We start from the raw sequence: 16,159 nt of genomic DNA, 5'->3' as shown, positions 1-16,159 counted from the left end.
TTCTCTCTCTCTTTCCTTCTTTCTCTCTCTCTTTCCTTCTTTCTCTCTCTCTTTCCTTCTTTCTCTCTCTCTTTCCTTCTTTCTCTCTCTCTTTCTCTCTCTTTCTTTCTTTCTCTCTCTTTCTTTCTTTCTCTCTCTTTCTTTCTTTCTCTCTCTTTCTTTCTTTCTCTCTCTTTCTTTCTTTCTCTCTCTCTTTCTTTCTTTCTCCCCATCTCTCTCCCCTCCCCTCTCTCCCTCCCCCTCTCTCTTCCCTCCCCTCCTCCCTCCCCCTCTCTCTCCCCCATCTCTCTCTCTGGCGAGGCGTCCTTCCTCACATCTCCCCGCCCCTGTATCCCTCTGACCCCCCTCCCTCCTCCGCTCTCTTTCCCGCTCATGCCCGACCTTCTGGCATGCCCTGCTCTGCGCCAGACCCCCGAGCGCCTGGAGCCCAAGCGTGCATACCGCAAGGAGAAGCTCCTCGGCATGTCCACCGGCTCGGCTGGCTCACTGGCCAAGCGCTTCACCAGTCTCCTGCGCCCCTCTTCCTCGAAACACTCGTCGGCTGGGACACCGGTGCCGGATGCAGGCCGGCCCTCGGCCGGTGGCCGGCCCCTCACCCGGACTCACTCGGGGAGCTCCTACTCCAGCGGCACCTTCAACCAGTATGAGGAGCCTTCCTCCCGCAAGAGTAGCTCCTCCAGTGGCAGCTTCTTTCGCCAGCACCACCATCACCATCATCATGTCGGGCCGGACGGGGCCGGGGTCTTCCATTCGCAGCCGTCGCTCTCGTCTCCGGGCTCGGCCCTCGGCAGCGGATCGGCCCTGCACCAGCCGCAGCCCCAACCATCGGCCGGTCCCTGGTTCAAGCGCAATCACTCGGCCAGCTCGCATCACCTGCATGGGGGCTTTGCGGCCGGGCACACGCAAAATGCCCTGCCCATGGGCGACCCCGGTCCCGAGGAGCGAGCCGGCTACGCGGTGCACCCGCGCGGCCTGAGCGACACAACGGACCCCGCCTCCTCCTCCTCCTCCTCCTTGTCCTCGTCTTCCGGCGGAGCTGGCGGCTCACGCAAGCGCAGTGGCAACTGGTCTTTCAGCATGGCTCGGTCATCCACGCGCTCCTCCTTCAATGAGGGATCCTTCTCGCCTCCGGGCGGGACCTCCATGGGCTCCGGCTGGCCCGGCGCCAGCTCCGAGCCCCGGCGCATGTCGGAGGACTCCTCCGCGGCTTCCATGCACACCACCATCATCGAGGAGCCCACCTCCGAGGGGCGATTCGCCGGGATCCCGGCCGGGGGGCCATCGGCCACTACTCCGTCCACCACCGCGGCCATGGTCGTGCCGCCGCCGTGTTCCTTCCTGCACGACCGCGAGGCCGACTTTGACGTTGCCCACACCGGCGCCGAGGGGGGCGATCATGGCCGGCAGGACCGGCGTGGTAGTGTCAGCAGCGCGGCCAGTGCCAGCCTCGGCCTCGGCACCGTGTCCCCCCCGCCCGGTGGACTGCATGCCAGTGCCGAAAACCCGGCCACCTCGGCCCCGGAAATGGACCCCGCCCTCTCCTGGAAGAAGAGGATCTCCATCTCGGTGAAAAAGAAGCGCCGCGACCCCGCCCTGTCGCAATAGATGTTTCCCCACACCCCCATGCGGAATAAACTTGCTTTCCTCGCACACCGGCATCGGCTGTCAGGCGCGCCCCGCGCGAGGGTGCAAGCGTGGGCCGTGATCTCGGCCCCGGGGACCATGCAGCGTGTGACCTGGCTCCCACACTGCGCCCTGGGCAATGTCCATGCATTCCCTTTCGCTGTCTGTCTGTGTGTGCGTGTGTACTTGTATGTGTGTGTGTGTGTGTGTGTGTGTGCGATTGTGCGATTGTGCGATTGTGCGATTGTGCGATTGTGCGATTGTGCGACTGTGCGACTCTGCAATTGTGCGACTGTGCGACCCGACTGTGCGACCCGACTGTGCGACCCGACTGTGCGACTGTGCGTGTGTACGTATCGGCACAGGACATGTGCCGCAGGTTCCCGCACCTGCCCCTCCCAGCCACCCCTACGGCGTGTGCGGGGGCGCCGCCGGAAAAAAGAGAAAAGAAAAAAGAATAGACCCCAGCCAGCAGGAAAACAAATGAAACACCGGCCGGAGGCAAAAGAAGATGTTATTTGCAAGGGATCGGGCCGAAAAGGAGGCAGGCCGCAGGAAGCACACTAGGTGGACTTGACATCGGAGCAGGTGAGCGCCACACCGCGCTGGTAGGCCACCGGCGCCGTCATGCTGGACGACAGCCAGGTGGAGAAGAGAAGCTGCTTGCGCGCCGAGTTCAGGTACACCGGCAGCTGAATGGCATCGGCCGGCAGGACCACGCCGGCGCGCTGGTGCCAGCACAGCCGGACAAGGCCAATGGCCGCCCCGTGCGAGGGGCCAGGAACCACCTGGCCGGTGCCGGCCGCCGCCACCACCGCACACTCCAGACGAATGCCCGACAGGAGGAAGGTCCCGGGCGAGGCCAGATCGCGTGCGCGCGCAGCAGCCGCCGCCGCCGCCACATCCTCCCCGGCAGCCGAGGTCCCCTCGGCCTCGGGCAGGAACTCCAACGACAGCTGCAGCTCCTCCAGCGACCAGCCCCGGGCCTGGGCCACGGCCTGCTGCGAGGCAGTCAGGAAGGCCTCCGGCGCCAGCAGGCCACCCAGCCAGATGGGGAAGCCCGAGGCATCCCCACCAGCCGAGCCGCCATTGCCGCTCCAGGCCGCCGGGCTCCCAGCCAGGGCAATGAACTGCCCGCAACGACGGGCAAAGTCCCCGAGCCAGGCATCCAGGGAGATGCCCGGCGGCGAGGTGTGGAACCGCCGCCACGACGCCGGCACCGCATCCCGCGAGAAGTCCCGCAGCAGCGACCGCGAGTGGTTGGTCTGCTTGGCGGTGCCGGCCACAATGGCCACAAGCTCCGCCAGATCGCCGCGCACCGTGCGCAACAGCCGGCTGCCATTGCGCACTTCACGCTCCAGGCACCGGAAGATGGGCCCATTCCCGGCGGTCCGATCGACCGGGGCAATGGCCTCCGGCAGCACCCCGAGCCAGGTTTGCGCACGACCGGCAATCGCACGCATCCAGCCCGGCAGCGAGGCATCCAGCCCGGCCTCGGTCGATCCGGCAGCCACATGGCCAGCGGCCGCCGTGGCCGCCGCCAGCATGTCGTCCACCGTCTCCAGGGCCTCGTCATCCTCATCCAAGCCGCCCATGGCACGGAGCTTGCCCAGCAGCTGGCCACCCACCTGCGTCAGCAGGAGGTTGTCCGCGTCGGCCGGCAGACCGAGCCACGTCGGGGGCTGGCGGTCCGGCAGCTCGGACACCCAGCCAAGGAAGGCTTGCATGGTGGTGCCGGTGGGCGCGCGCAGCCCGGCCACCGAGGAGGCATCCTCCCCGGGGCCCATGTCGCCCGCGGTCGCCCCCTCATGCCCGGCCGCCACCAGCATGTACTCCGGATCGTAGGAAGCCGCCGAGAGGACCTGCCGAATGAAGGCCGCCAGGGTGCGCTGATCGAAGTCATTGTCCACACGACCGCCATACACCGACTCGGCCAGGATCGTGCGCAACGCACTCCAGGGGATGGACTCCGGCGAGATGTTGGTCCGGACACCCTGCGCCACGCGATCCACCCACCCATCGATCACATCGAAGGCACACCGGCGATCGGCGTCATTGAACTCGTAGGCCGTGGTCCAGCCGATCGGCGCGTACCGCAAGCGCTCCTGGATGATGGCATGGACCCAGGCCAGCAGGAAGAACAGCCGGGCACGCTCGACCGGCTGCTGGCCGATGCGCTCGGCCGGCAAGTCCGCCAGCGTCTCCAAAATGTTGGCCTTCATGCCGGGCGGCCGCTCGTACATGAAGATGCGCGACAGGCGCAGGATGGATGCCGGGATTTGCGGCACCACCTCGATGGTCATGAACAGCCGGAAGTCCGCATGCGGCGTCAGCGCATGCAGGCGCTTCTCCAATTGCGACAGCCACTGCGGCGCCAGGTGCACATTCTTCAGCAGGACCCACGTGCCGGCCTTGACCGCCGCCAAAATGGCCTGATCCGATTGGGCAAAGCCCTCCGGCGAGCCGATGGCAATGGCCCGCAGCGGGCGCTTCAGGTCGCGTGCCAGCTGCTCCGCCCGGAAGGAGGCATCCAACCCCGGCACCGAGCACAGGGCCACCGGCGTCCGAGCGGTCACCTCCCGCAGGACCACCTCCTGCAGGCGAGCCTGCTGCTCCGGCTGCTGGAGGAAGTGCTCCCCGAACAGCAGCCCGCAGAAGCGCTCCAACGCCGGCGACACCCGGTCCGGACGAAGGACCTTCACCAGCACCGCCGCCAGCAGGGCCTCCACCACGGCGGCCTGCCTGGCCGGCAGCGGCTCCTCGGCCGACGCATCCGGGCTGGCCGCCCCGAGGTCCCAGGCCCCGGCCGGCACCGCCACCTCCGGCGCACCGGCACCACGCACAAAGGCGCCCCAGGCTTCGGGGTCGGCGGTGACACTGGCCGGCAGCCCGGCGAAGGCCGGCAGGGCCAGCAACTCGCGCAGCTGCGCCAGCCGATCCGACGAGGGCGCCAGCCCCAAGGTGGCCACCAGGCCACGCGCCGCCCCATCCAGGCGCGCCTCCAGCGAGGACACCAGCCCGCCGGCCGAGGACGACCCGGTGTCCGCACCGGCCGAAGCACCGGCCCCGGCAGCGGCCGTCACATTCCGAATCAGGAAGTCATACAGATCCTCATCCAGCGATTGGCCCGTGGCCCGGGCGAAGGGCCGCGCCAGGAGCATGGCCAAGGTCAGCTGGTCGCTGTGCAGCAGGGCCGACGACAGCCGGCGGAAGGCCGTCCGGAAGAGCTGCTCCGTCAGCCGGGCCAGACGCGCAGCCGGCGCATCCTGCCCGGTGCCCGTGCTAGCAACAGCAGTAGCCGCCGCCGGGCCGACACTGGCCAACACATGGTTGAAGATCTCCATGAACATGTCCAGCGAGAATTGGTAGAACGGATGCAGCTGGTTCAGCTGCTCCATGGTGAAGAAGACCGCCGAGCAGGCCGCCGCGAAGGGGGTATACTCGGCCGTCACGGCCTCCACCTCATCGCGCATGGAATCGGTCTCGGAAATGCGCCCGGCGATTTCGCTCGCCTCCCGCTTGAGGGCCTCCATCGTGGTGATGACCGAGTCACTCTCCAGGATCGACCCCTCGGCCGCATTGAGGGCCTCCAGCAGGGCCCGCTCCAGGTGCCGCAAACGAGTCTGCAGCTCGCCCTGCATGCGCAGCAGATCCGTGCGCTTCTGCTCGATGTCCGGCCGCTCCGCGCGCAGCACACTATACAGGCACTGGCTCTGCAATGAAGCCCGAGTCACGGTGAAGTTGACGAAGGTCACCCGCGAGCAGAGATCCGGCCCAAAGAGGGCACTCGAGTCGCGGGTCACCAGGAACAGCGAGAAGGCCGGCGAGAAGTCCACATCCTGGGCGCCCACGCGCACCAGCACCCGGCCACCGGCCCGGCGGACTTCGCGATTCAGCAACGGATTCAGGATCGGATCCAGCGCCTCCACATCGTCCACCAGCAGCGGATTCCCAAAGCGCAAGGCCGCTTCCAGGTTCTTGACGAAGGACTTGTCCAGGAAGGATGTGTGCTGGATCTTCCGGTCGGCCAGCTGCCGCAGGACAAAGGCCCGGGCCTGGCTCGACGGATCGATCATCAGCGGGTACCGGTTGAAGCGCGTCAGCATGACGGCATTCTCGCTGGCCAGGTCGTCGGCCGGCAGGCCGCGCGCCTGCCACGCCAGCCGCTCATCCGCCGTGGACAGATACTCCGTCACCGACAGGTCGGCCCGCGTGGCGATGCCCGACCGACGAAGATGCGCCAGCCACCGGCGGAAGAGCAACTGCCGATGGGTCTGATCAAAGAACCCGGAATAGGCCACGGCCGCCGCGCATGCCAGCGCATCACCGGCCAGGGTGGTCATCTGCTGCTCGAAGGTCGAGGAGGTTTCCGACCAGCGCGCACGCTCCGACTGCAGGGAATCCAGCAGCCCGGTTGCCCGGGTCACCTTTGCCCGAACGGTCTCCTGCTGGGCCTTCAGCGCCTGGGTCTCCGCAATCAATGTGGCATACTCATCCTTGAAGCGAGTAATCGACTGCTCCAGCTCGGCGATGGTGGCCTCCACCTCGGCCAGCTGCACGCGCGCCGACTCGCCGGCCGCCTCCAACTCGGCCACCTCCTGGCGAAGGGGCTCCACACGCTGGAGAATGGTGGAATAGCTGCACTGGGCCTGCACCCACTTGACCAACGGGCCGCAAGCCTTCGACGCGCGGTTGATCACCTCGAAGTTGTAATCCGGATTGCTGAGGTACCGCGTGCGGATGTGCTCCCGCACGCCGGCCGTCAGCTGCTTCTCCGTGTTGTAATTGACAATCGACGTGATGAAGTCCTCCCGGCGCAGGGTCTGCTGGATGGTCTGCCAGGTGATGGCCCCGCCACCGGCCGGGCCGCCGCCCAGCATCAAGCACACCGGCTCCAGGGCCAGCGACACGGCCTTCGGCGGATTCGGCAAAGACCGGATCTCCGTCAGCTGGGACTTCTTGATGCCATTGACCGCCTGCTGGGCTTCCTCCACGGCCGGCGCCGCCTGGGCCAGGTCCACCATGACCGCCTCATGGCGGCTGGCAATCACCCGACTGGACTCCTCCACCTCCCGGCGGATGGCCGTCGAATCGACCTTGCGCTTTTCGGCCTCCTGCTGCCGCTGCAGCATCTCCTGCAACTTGGCATTGGCCTCGGCATTCTTCCGGTCCAATTCGGCACTGGTCACCGCCAGGGTCGACTGGAGCTCGGCCACCGCGTCGAAGGTCTCCCGAAGCTTCTTCAAGCCCACGCTAATGTGCAGCTGCTGGGCCTCCAACTCCGAGCGCTTCTCCTCGAAGAGACGCCCAAAGTGATGAATCAAATCCAGGAAATGGCGCGGCGTAATGTGCAACAGACGCCCATGGCGCTTGGCCACACGCGCACACACCTCCCCCAGGGAGGCATGCACAAAGACCAGCGCATTGACCAGCGACTCCCGATGCGAGGGGGGCAATTCAATCACCGGCCCCAGGTCCGGATGTGCCAGCGGGAAGGGCCCATACTGGGTGGGCACCGCGAATTGCCGGCCCCCAGCCGCGTCGAAGTCCAACCGATGCGTCAACTCCGAACCCACCTGGTACAGGGCCTGCGGCGACCAATCGCCAAACCAATCCAACACACAGCGGTTGAAGAGAGCCGGCGAAGTGGCCGCCCGGCCACCGAGGCCGCCCTCCGGCGGGTTCATCGTGAACACCACATGCAAATTCCGAGTGATCTGCTGGGTGAACCACCGGTACAGCTCATCCGGCGTGTCAATCAGCAGCCCCTCACGCTGGGCGCCCTCTCGACAGGCGGTCATCAGCTGCGCATGGTCATCCCCCTCAAAGAGCCCCGGCACTTCGCCATTGGCCAGCAGGGTGTTCATGCGCTCCAGGAAGCCCGTGTCCAGGACATTCCCCTCGTCCATGACGAAGCAAATCTTCTCCCCCCGGCAGCCGGTCCGCCGGAGGACATCCCGCAGATCGTCATCGAAGTCCTCCATGCTATAGGCCGCATGGGCACGGATCTGGAACAGGGTCAAGCCATTCATCCAGGCCACAAAGCGCGTGAGGGTGGTCTTCCCGGCACCCGAGACACCAATCAACAGCGCATGGCCCTGGACCTGCTTGAAGACCCGGTCAATGCGCAGCACATGCTCCAGCACATCGTCAAACAGCACCAGCGGCACATCCAGCTCCTCCTCGTGGAACACACGCAAACGAGCCTTCATATACTCGCGCAGCTGCTCGCGATCCACCGGCAGATAGTGCTTCGACAGCCAGTCCGAGAAGAGAATCGGCCGCGCCAGGGCCGACACCAGATTCACACCGGCACCGAAGTGCTTCTCGGCCACCGAATCGATCAGGGCACCGGTCCAGGCACGCTCCTCGGCCGACACCAAGCGATCCGAGAACAAACGCAGGGCCTCATGCGCCCACAGGCGCACCAGGAACTCCCCATCGGCCAGGACCCCGGCCGCATCCAACGGCCGCAAGGCCTCATACACACCACGCACCCAGCGAGTCAGCTCGCGCGGCGAGTAGATGTAATGCGCCTGCTGGTCCGGGGTGAAATGCCGCTGACTGGCCAGATACACATCCACCATGGCATGGGTCAGGGGCTCGGCGAAGGACCGCAACCCACTGGGAGCCGCCTTCAGCAGGGCCCGACAGAAGGTGCCGTAAATTTGATGCAGCGACGTCTCGCCCGGGTAGTCCACCATCAACAGCGGGCAATGCCGCAGGAAGCGCCCGGTCAAGGGCACACGCCCGGGATCGGTGGGAGGATTACAGGCACCGACAATTTGGATGCGCTCCAGGCGCACCCACTGCCGGTCCGACGCACCGGTCCCATGGCAACGCCAGAACCCGCCGGCCTCCACCAGCTGCCGCATGAACGAAATCACCCGCTGAGTGCCGTACTTGTCCTGCTCCGGCAGGTTGATCTCATCGCAGAAGAGCACCAGCCACTTGCCGGGCTGCGTCGGGGCCAGGATCTGCCCGGCCGGGGTCTTGCGATACTCGCAATACTGCTCGAAGGTGCGCAGCAGCAACTCCGGCGTGGTGGCCGAGGAGAAGTTCAACCCCACCACATCCACATCCGGCAGGGCATTCAGCGCGGCGAACAGGGTCATGGTCTTACCGGACCCGGGAGGCCCGCACAGCAACAGTGGCCGACGCTCCGCCAGCCATGTGTACAGCACATCCTCATGGCGAACCGTGTCCACCGTCGGCACGACCACATCCTGGGCCGTGACCCGGTGCGTCTCGATGTCCACCACCGGCACCCGGTTCTGCCAGAGGCCCCAATCACCGGAGGCCACCTGGACCTCGTAATCGATGAGCGACGGAGGGGCGGCCGAGCTCCCGGCCGGGAGTTCCACACCGGCCGTGCCCAGCAGGAAGGCCCCAAGCACATCACGCTGAGGCAGGCGACAATCCCCGGAGAAGGCCCACACCAGGCAATAGAGCAGGCGCCGGACGCAATACCGCTCCACGGTGTCGGCCGCCAGCGGGAAGTCCGGATGCGACTGGTTGTAATCGAAGACATTGCGCACGGTCTTGTTCAGCATGGCGAACAGCGTTTGCAACGCCCGAGCCGGGGAAAATTCCATGATGTGCTCCAGCTCGGCCGCCCGGCGCAGGGCCTGCGTCACGAGCCCCTCATCCGCGAAGTACGGCCGCCAGACGCGCGCGCAATCCCGCTGCAGCACCAGGGCCGCCGGCAGGTCGCCGCCCTCGGACCCGGTGGTGGCCGCCGTGCCACCACGACGCCCGGCACCCTCGAACATGGCATCCATCCCCGGCAGGACATCCGCCTCCAGGGCCGCCAGATAATGGTGATACACCATCGGCTGGGACACCACATCATCACTGAACCAAACCATGCCACAGCGGGACACCGTGGCCAGAGTGGCATACTTGAGATCCTGCACCTCGAACATGACACGCACATTCGGCGGCAGGGACAGGCGCTCGCCATTGGGCAGGGTCAACAGCCGGTTGTCATCCAACACGGAGTTCAGGTTCTCCACCCACTCCGGGTCCACGTCACCATCGAAGATGATCCACTGGCGGCGGTTCAATTCACCGCGCACATTGTCCAGCACCCGGCGCAGGATCCCCGTAAAGAGGCCGTCCGTCCACTCGCGCGTCGTCGGATCCAGCGTCCCATACAGGGCCTCCTTCGGAATGGCCTTCGGGTCGATGACATGCGCCACACCCTCGATGCCATCCACCTGGCGCATGGCCGCCAGCAGCACCGACCAAGCGGTGGACTTGCCGGTGGCCGCCGGGCCCACCAGCATCACACCATGGTTGATCTTGTGGATCTGGTACAACTGCAGGACCTTGTCCACCCAGGCATCCGCCGCCACCAGGTGGCGCTCGCGACAGATGGCCTCGATGGCCTCGCGCAGGGCACGCGTGTCCGCCGGCCGGTAGGGCACCCCGGGGAAGACATCCTCCAGCAGGCTCCGCAGCAGGGCAATGTCCTCGGCCACCAGCTTCGGCACCACCGTCTCGGCCACCGACTGGATGAGGATCTCCTGCTCGGCCAGGGCCGAGGAAGCCTGGGCCACGGCATTGCCACGATCGGCCGACCCCGGCCCGGTGGCCGACAAAATCCGATCGCGCTTCAGGTTACCGGCACTCACCAGCACCGACTTCAAGGCGCGCAGGCCGAAGTCATAATGCGGCTGCGAGGACAGCTGCTCGGCGCACAGGTTGAAGAAGGGCACGATCTTGGAAGCCAGCAGCTCGGCCGACCGGAACCCCTGCGAGAAGAGCATCACCTGGGCAATGAGCTCCCGGTCGGGCTTGGTCATGGCCATGCCACGGAAGAGCTTCTTCAAGTTGTCCGGCAGGTTTGACCGGCCGGCATACCCCGGGTTCATGGTGATGAAGATCCCGGTGCCCGGGTGCACGGTCAGCTGCTTGCCCACCAGCTCGATTTCATTGGTGACAGCGGCCCCGGATGCGCGCTGATCCCGCAGGGCCATCTGAATGGTTTGGATTTGCTGCGACACGGCCGACAGGATGCGCTCCTCCAGACGATTGAACTCATCGAAGCAGCCCCACGCGCCGACCATGCACAACCCCACGAAGATCCGGCCCATGGCCTGGAAGTCGAAGGTCTCATCGCAACAGAACACCAACACAAAGCGTCCAAGCTGCGCGCCCAGGGCCTTGACCGACTCGGTCTTGCCGGTACCAGCCGGGCCGAAGGGCGAACCACCCAGGCGCAAGTCCAATGCCTGAGTCAGGGTCATGTAGCACCGGTCCGTCAGCGGCGTCTGCACCAGCTTGTCCACCACGCCGAGATACTCGAACCCATAATCGAAAGAGGCATTGGCCATGCGGATGGCCAACCGCCGCAGCGGGTCCGCCCCCTGGGCATCATGGTAGAAGCGCATCTGGTACAGCCAGTCGAAGGAGCCGACCGATGTCACCCGGTCGGCCACCAGCCGCCGGATGATGTCGCGCTGGTGCACCATCTCCGTGATCAGGTGCTCGCACTTGCGCCGATACAATCCATCGATATCCTGCAGGACCGTGTCAGCCAGAACCGTCAGCACATGCTCCACAAAGCGCAGCAGCGCCCCGAGGGCCTGGCCAGCGGCATCGCCATCGCCGGCACCCTGGGCCAGGGCCCGCTCCACATGCGTGGTCCAGGCAACCTGCGCCGCGATGACCACCAACTGCGCCGGGAAGCGCTGGACCCACTCCAGGAAGGCCGCCTGGCCGAAATGCTCGCCCACCGGGGCCACGGCCAGCGCCACCACCGGCGAGTCGGCCCCACCACCATCGGCAGCATCCACGGCCGGAAGACCGCCCGGGGAGGCCCCAATGCCGGCCGCCGTCTCGAAGGCCACATCGATGGCCCCCTGCTGCAGAGCCAACAGGGCCAAGATCGACTCATCCAGCAGGTGCGCCAGCGACAGGCGCATCTCCTGCTCCACCTGAGCCAGCCACTCATTGATCTTGGGCTGCGCGCGCAGGTCGATCGGCGTGCGGAAGGGCACGGTCTCGCCCTCGCGCGAGACCATGCCCAGCACGGCGGTCGGCACGGCATCGGCCGACGGGGCCCCGGTGCCGGCGGTCGTCGCCGATGCGGCGCCCTCCCCGCCGGCCCCCTCGGCCGGGCTGCTGTCGGCCAGCGTGGCCCCGGTCGAGCCGCCCTCCAGCACCAGGGCCGAAATCCCGGCGAACATCTTCTTCAAGTGCTTCTGGATCTTGTTGGCATCCTTGGCATTGCCAATGATCTCCAGCAGGTCCTCATCACCGACGAAGTAGAACCGCGGGAAGGAGGAGCGCTCCTTCTCCAAATACTCACCGAGGGCCTTTTGCACCTTGGCCAGCATGTCGGCCAGGCGCTCCAACGACCGCGCAATGTTCGGGATGGCAATCACCTCCAACACTTGCGGGTCCTTGGCCACCCGGCGCAAGAGGGTCAGGAACTCCTGGTTGATGGACTGGAACCGGGCCGACTCGGTGGGCAACAAATTCCGGATGTCCGCGGACCCGGTGAAAATGCCCTCCAAGTACACCCACTGCCGCTGGACATCGATCCACACATTGAAGATGGCATTCACCCGAGTCAGACGCTCCTCCCAGGTGGCGGCCGTCCCCTCGAATTCCTTGTAGTACGGCGAAATGCGCATCGCCTGCAGGGCGCTCAGGTGCTCATTGCACCGATTGAACAGGTCATCCCAGCCACGGATGAGGTAGCACTTGTTCTGGTAATTGACCAGCTCCAGCTCGAAGGCCTTCCAAGTTTCCTCCACCGTGCGCAGGTACTCCTCCAGGGCCAGCTCGCCCTGGGCAACCACCAGCACCTCGCGAATGGCGGCCTCATTGCGCGCCGGGCCCAAGTCCCAAAGGAACTGCAGGGTGATGTCCCCGAGGGCCACACGCCGGCCGAGGCCGGTCGCACTGCCAGGCCCGGCCGGACCGCCGGGCTCCCCGACACGCAGGCGCCGGAAGAGCATCTGCCAATGGCGCTCACGCATGGCATCGCCCTTCAGATCGCCGATGACCAGATTCGCACGCAGCAGGGTCCGCAACTCGGCCTGCACATACTCGAAGGCGGCATACTGCTTGAGCTGCACCGGCAGCGCGCGCAGCGCCTCGGACAGATCCTCCAGCGCATGGCGCACCTTGCGCGGCTGGATCGACGCCCAGGGGGTCTCGCCCAGCTCCCGCAGAGCCGCCCAAATCTTGGCCAGATCCTGCCACACCAGGCGCAGATCCTCCAACTCGGCCAGCATGAAGAGCACGCGGTTCTCCCCGCCGGCCGGCAAATTCAGCGACTCCTTGGCACGCTCCAGCTGGATCCACTCCTCCGACAGCCGGCCGAAAGTGGCCTCAAATTGAGCCAGCGCAGTGAGCGCCGCCGCCGGCCGGGTGTCCCCGCGCAGCGGCTTGTTGGCTGCCCAATCCGCCTCGGCGGCCTGGATTTGCTCCAGCAAATGGGCATCCTGCTCGGTGATGCGCGCCTGCAAGGGCGCCAACTGCCGCTTGATCTCCTCATTCCGCTTGGACAGGGTCAGCTGCAGGGCCTCCCACTCGGAGTCCAGCCGCTCGAAGTACAGCCACCCGGCCGGGAATTGGAAGCGCAAACGCCGGAGCAGGACCTCGCAGCCCTTCAGCGTATCCAGCGATGCGGCCCAGCCCGGCACCCGACGGTTGACCTCCTGCACCAGGGTCACGCAGGCAATCGCCGCGGCGGTGCCACCACCGCTGGACCCGGTCGCCCCACTGGCACCAGCCAGCCCGGTGGCATCGGCCCCGGCGGAACCCAAGCGCGAGTCCTCCAACTGCAGGCGAGCCTCCACCAGCTGATCGAACAGGGTGCCGGTGCTCTCGCGCAGCAGCCCACCAAAGTGATTCAGGAGGCTGGCCTGCAGGGCGTCATACCGCGAGGTGACCTTCTGCTGGATGTGGCCATAGTCGATGGCCACCGCCACACCGAACTCCCGCCGGGACTCCGACGTGTCGAAGGTCGACCGGGCATTCCGAATGTCCGCCAGCAGAGTCCGCCACAGGGCCACATCGGTGGACAGACGCTGAGCCACATGGGCCTCATTCAGGTCCCACAGGGCCTGATAGCGCAGCCAATCCGCGACATACGTCCCGACCGTGGCGATCTTCGACTCGACCGCCTCAAAGGCAGCCTGAAGCTCGCCCGAGGCCACCAAATCCCGCAGCAAGAAGCGGAAGGTGGCCGCCTGAGTGGCAGCACCACTGGCAGAGCCGCCGGCCCCGGCCGCGGTGACCGCACCGCCGGCGGCCGTCACGTCACTGCCCCCGGGGCCCGGCAGCGCCGCCGGAGACCCAGGCCCACCGGCGGCCAGATCCAACGCCGACGACCGCAGCACGCCCAACTGGCACACCGGGCTCAGGAAGGTGTACAGCCCGGTGATCCACATCGACCGGGCCTGCTCCAGAGGCGGCTCCAGGAAGATGACCTGATTGCGCAGCAGCAGCTCCAGCACCAGCTGGCGCATGCCACGCAGGGCCTCCTCGGCGCCGGCCAGTGCCACCGGATCCGCCACGGCCTCGGCCTCCTCGTCCTCCGGATCGAGATCGCCACCGGCCGGGCCCCGGCCCGCGGACCCGGCATCCACATCGACAGCCTCCCGGCTGAAGACATGAATCCAAGCACGCACCGCCAGGCGCAGGCGCTCCAGCAAAATGCCAGACATCCGGGCATTCAGCCCGGCCACCCAGTGGTCCAGATTGCTGAAGTTCAACAAACTGATGGAGTTGACGATGGCCTGGGCACGGGCCCCGATGTCGAAGAAGGCCCGTGGCAGGAAGGGACACGTGGCCAGCTGGGCCAACACCCCCTCCAGGGCATCGACCTTCTGCCGGAGCTCGCCGAAGGCCGACCCGAAGGCCGACACCAGTGCCGTCAGGTGGGTGATCTCCCCGGCACCGGTGCGCACCTCGCGCACCGACTGGCTCCGGCTCAGCAGGCTCCAGGACAGGGCATTCACCTGGACCAGCTGCGCATGGATCTCCTTCTGCCGGCCGGCCATCAACAGCGACAAGTCCGGCCGCTGCTCCAGCACCCCGCACACGGCTTCGTACATGGAAATGGTCTCACGCAGGCTGGCCGCCAGGGGATACAGGCGCCGGGCCACCATGGCCACCGAGTGGATGTCCCGCGGGGCGAAGTACCCCAACCAGGCCAGGTGGAAGGTCTCCTTGAAGAGGGTCTCCAGGCTGTGGCTGAAGTTGACATCCAGGAAAAGACGCATGCTGGTCGTGGCCGGGGCGGCGCCGGCGCCGGCCACACCGGCCCCGGTCAGGGCCCGCACCGGGCCAGCCACCTGGCGCCGATCCACCAGCAACACCCCGCCGGCGATGCGGAAGGAGTAGCTGTGCGCCCGGCAAGTGTTGACCCAATCATTGAAGAAGGCCACCGGGTCCAAGCGCGAACGGAAGGCCTCGGTCGAGGCGGCCAACTTCTGGCCGGCCGCCTGCTCCTTCCAGGAAGACCCGAGCACCGACTCGATGCGCTGCACATAGCCCGCCAGCTGCCGGGCAATCTGCTGGGCCCAGGCAATCTGCCCGGTCACCGGGGGCAGGCCGCGCTGCTGGTCGAATTTGGCCGCAGCCGAAGAGTGGTACCCGCGGATGAAACGCTGCTGCAACAGGGCAATGTCCTCCTGCACATGGCGCAGCAGGTCCGCCTGGTAGGTGTGCACGGCGGCCTTCACGCCCGGGCGATTGAAGAAGACATTGAACTGCGACAGGGTACGCAGCATGTCGGAAGCCGTGTGCGACACACTCAGCCGCTCGCGCAGCAGGGCGATGATCAGCCCCTCCACGCGCTTGATCTGCGCATCGTACGCCTGCCGCGCCTGGCGATACAGCTGGGCCCCCTCGTCCGAGGTGTCCAGCACGTCGGCCGCCGCGAAATCCTGATACGCCTTTCGGACCACGGCCAGGGGGTCGATGTCGGCCGCGGCCGCGGCCGCCGCCGCCGCCGCCGCCGCCGCCGATGACGAGTTCGCTCCCGAGGACGACCCGCCCGCCGACCCGGCGATCAGGCGGGCCCCGGCTCCGAAGACCGAGCCGACGGTCTTCTGCAGGGCCTGGTGCTCCATGAGGAAGGTGCGCAGCAGCTCCAGGCGAGTCTTCAATGCGCCGATGTCCGAGCCGATCTTGATATAGTGGCGGTCCTGCCGGCGCTGGAAGTTATCTCGCGCATAGGTGACCAGCTGCGAGCAATTCTGATCCCATGCCGAGAAGATGGTGAAGCACTCGCTCAGGCAGGCCACCTGCTCCTCGGCGCCGAGGTGCATCAACCGCATGTCCTGCAGGATGCGCACCATCTGCTGCGTCAAATCCTGCGACATGGAGAAGGCCAGGATCTGGATGTTCTTCAGGGGGTAGTTGGTGATGCGAACGCGCTTGATCATATGCTGCAGCACGGTGGACGAGGCATCCCGGAGCTGGCTCAGATTGGTGGCCAGGACGATCTCGCGCACGGGCAGATCCCGCAAGAAGATCATGTAGCGAGTGGCTGAGGCGGAGGGGGGGGGGG

At 66.4% G+C, this 16,159-nt stretch overlaps 2 protein-coding genes across 2 annotated transcripts in view; one reads left to right on the top strand and one right to left on the bottom strand.

The window, feature by feature from the left end:
* Positions 1-372: 372 nt before the first annotated feature.
* Positions 373-1,650, top strand: H696_05845 (hypothetical protein; the record flags this gene model as incomplete). The annotated part of the gene is made up of 1 exon (XM_009499645.1): positions 373-1,650. One exon carries the CDS (start codon positions 373-375, stop codon positions 1,603-1,605), a length of 1,233 nt encoding a protein of 410 aa, XP_009497920.1. The 3' UTR covers positions 1,606-1,650.
* A 536-nt stretch (positions 1,651-2,186) lies between these two features.
* Positions 2,187-16,159, bottom strand: part of H696_05844 (hypothetical protein) — a gene marked incomplete at its 3' end in the record, with an annotated part of 16,319 nt that continues 2,346 nt past the window's right edge. The window contains exon 4 of the mRNA XM_009499644.1: positions 2,187-16,138. Coding sequence (XP_009497919.1) covers positions 2,187-16,138 — 13,952 coding nt within the window. The remainder of the gene's footprint in view (positions 16,139-16,159) is intronic.

Source organism: Fonticula alba (assembly GCF_000388065.1).
Source record: "Fonticula alba strain ATCC 38817 unplaced genomic scaffold supercont2.14, whole genome shotgun sequence".
Lineage (NCBI taxonomy): Eukaryota > Rotosphaerida > Fonticulaceae > Fonticula > Fonticula alba.
This window is presented reverse-complemented; position numbering and strand designations above follow the sequence as displayed.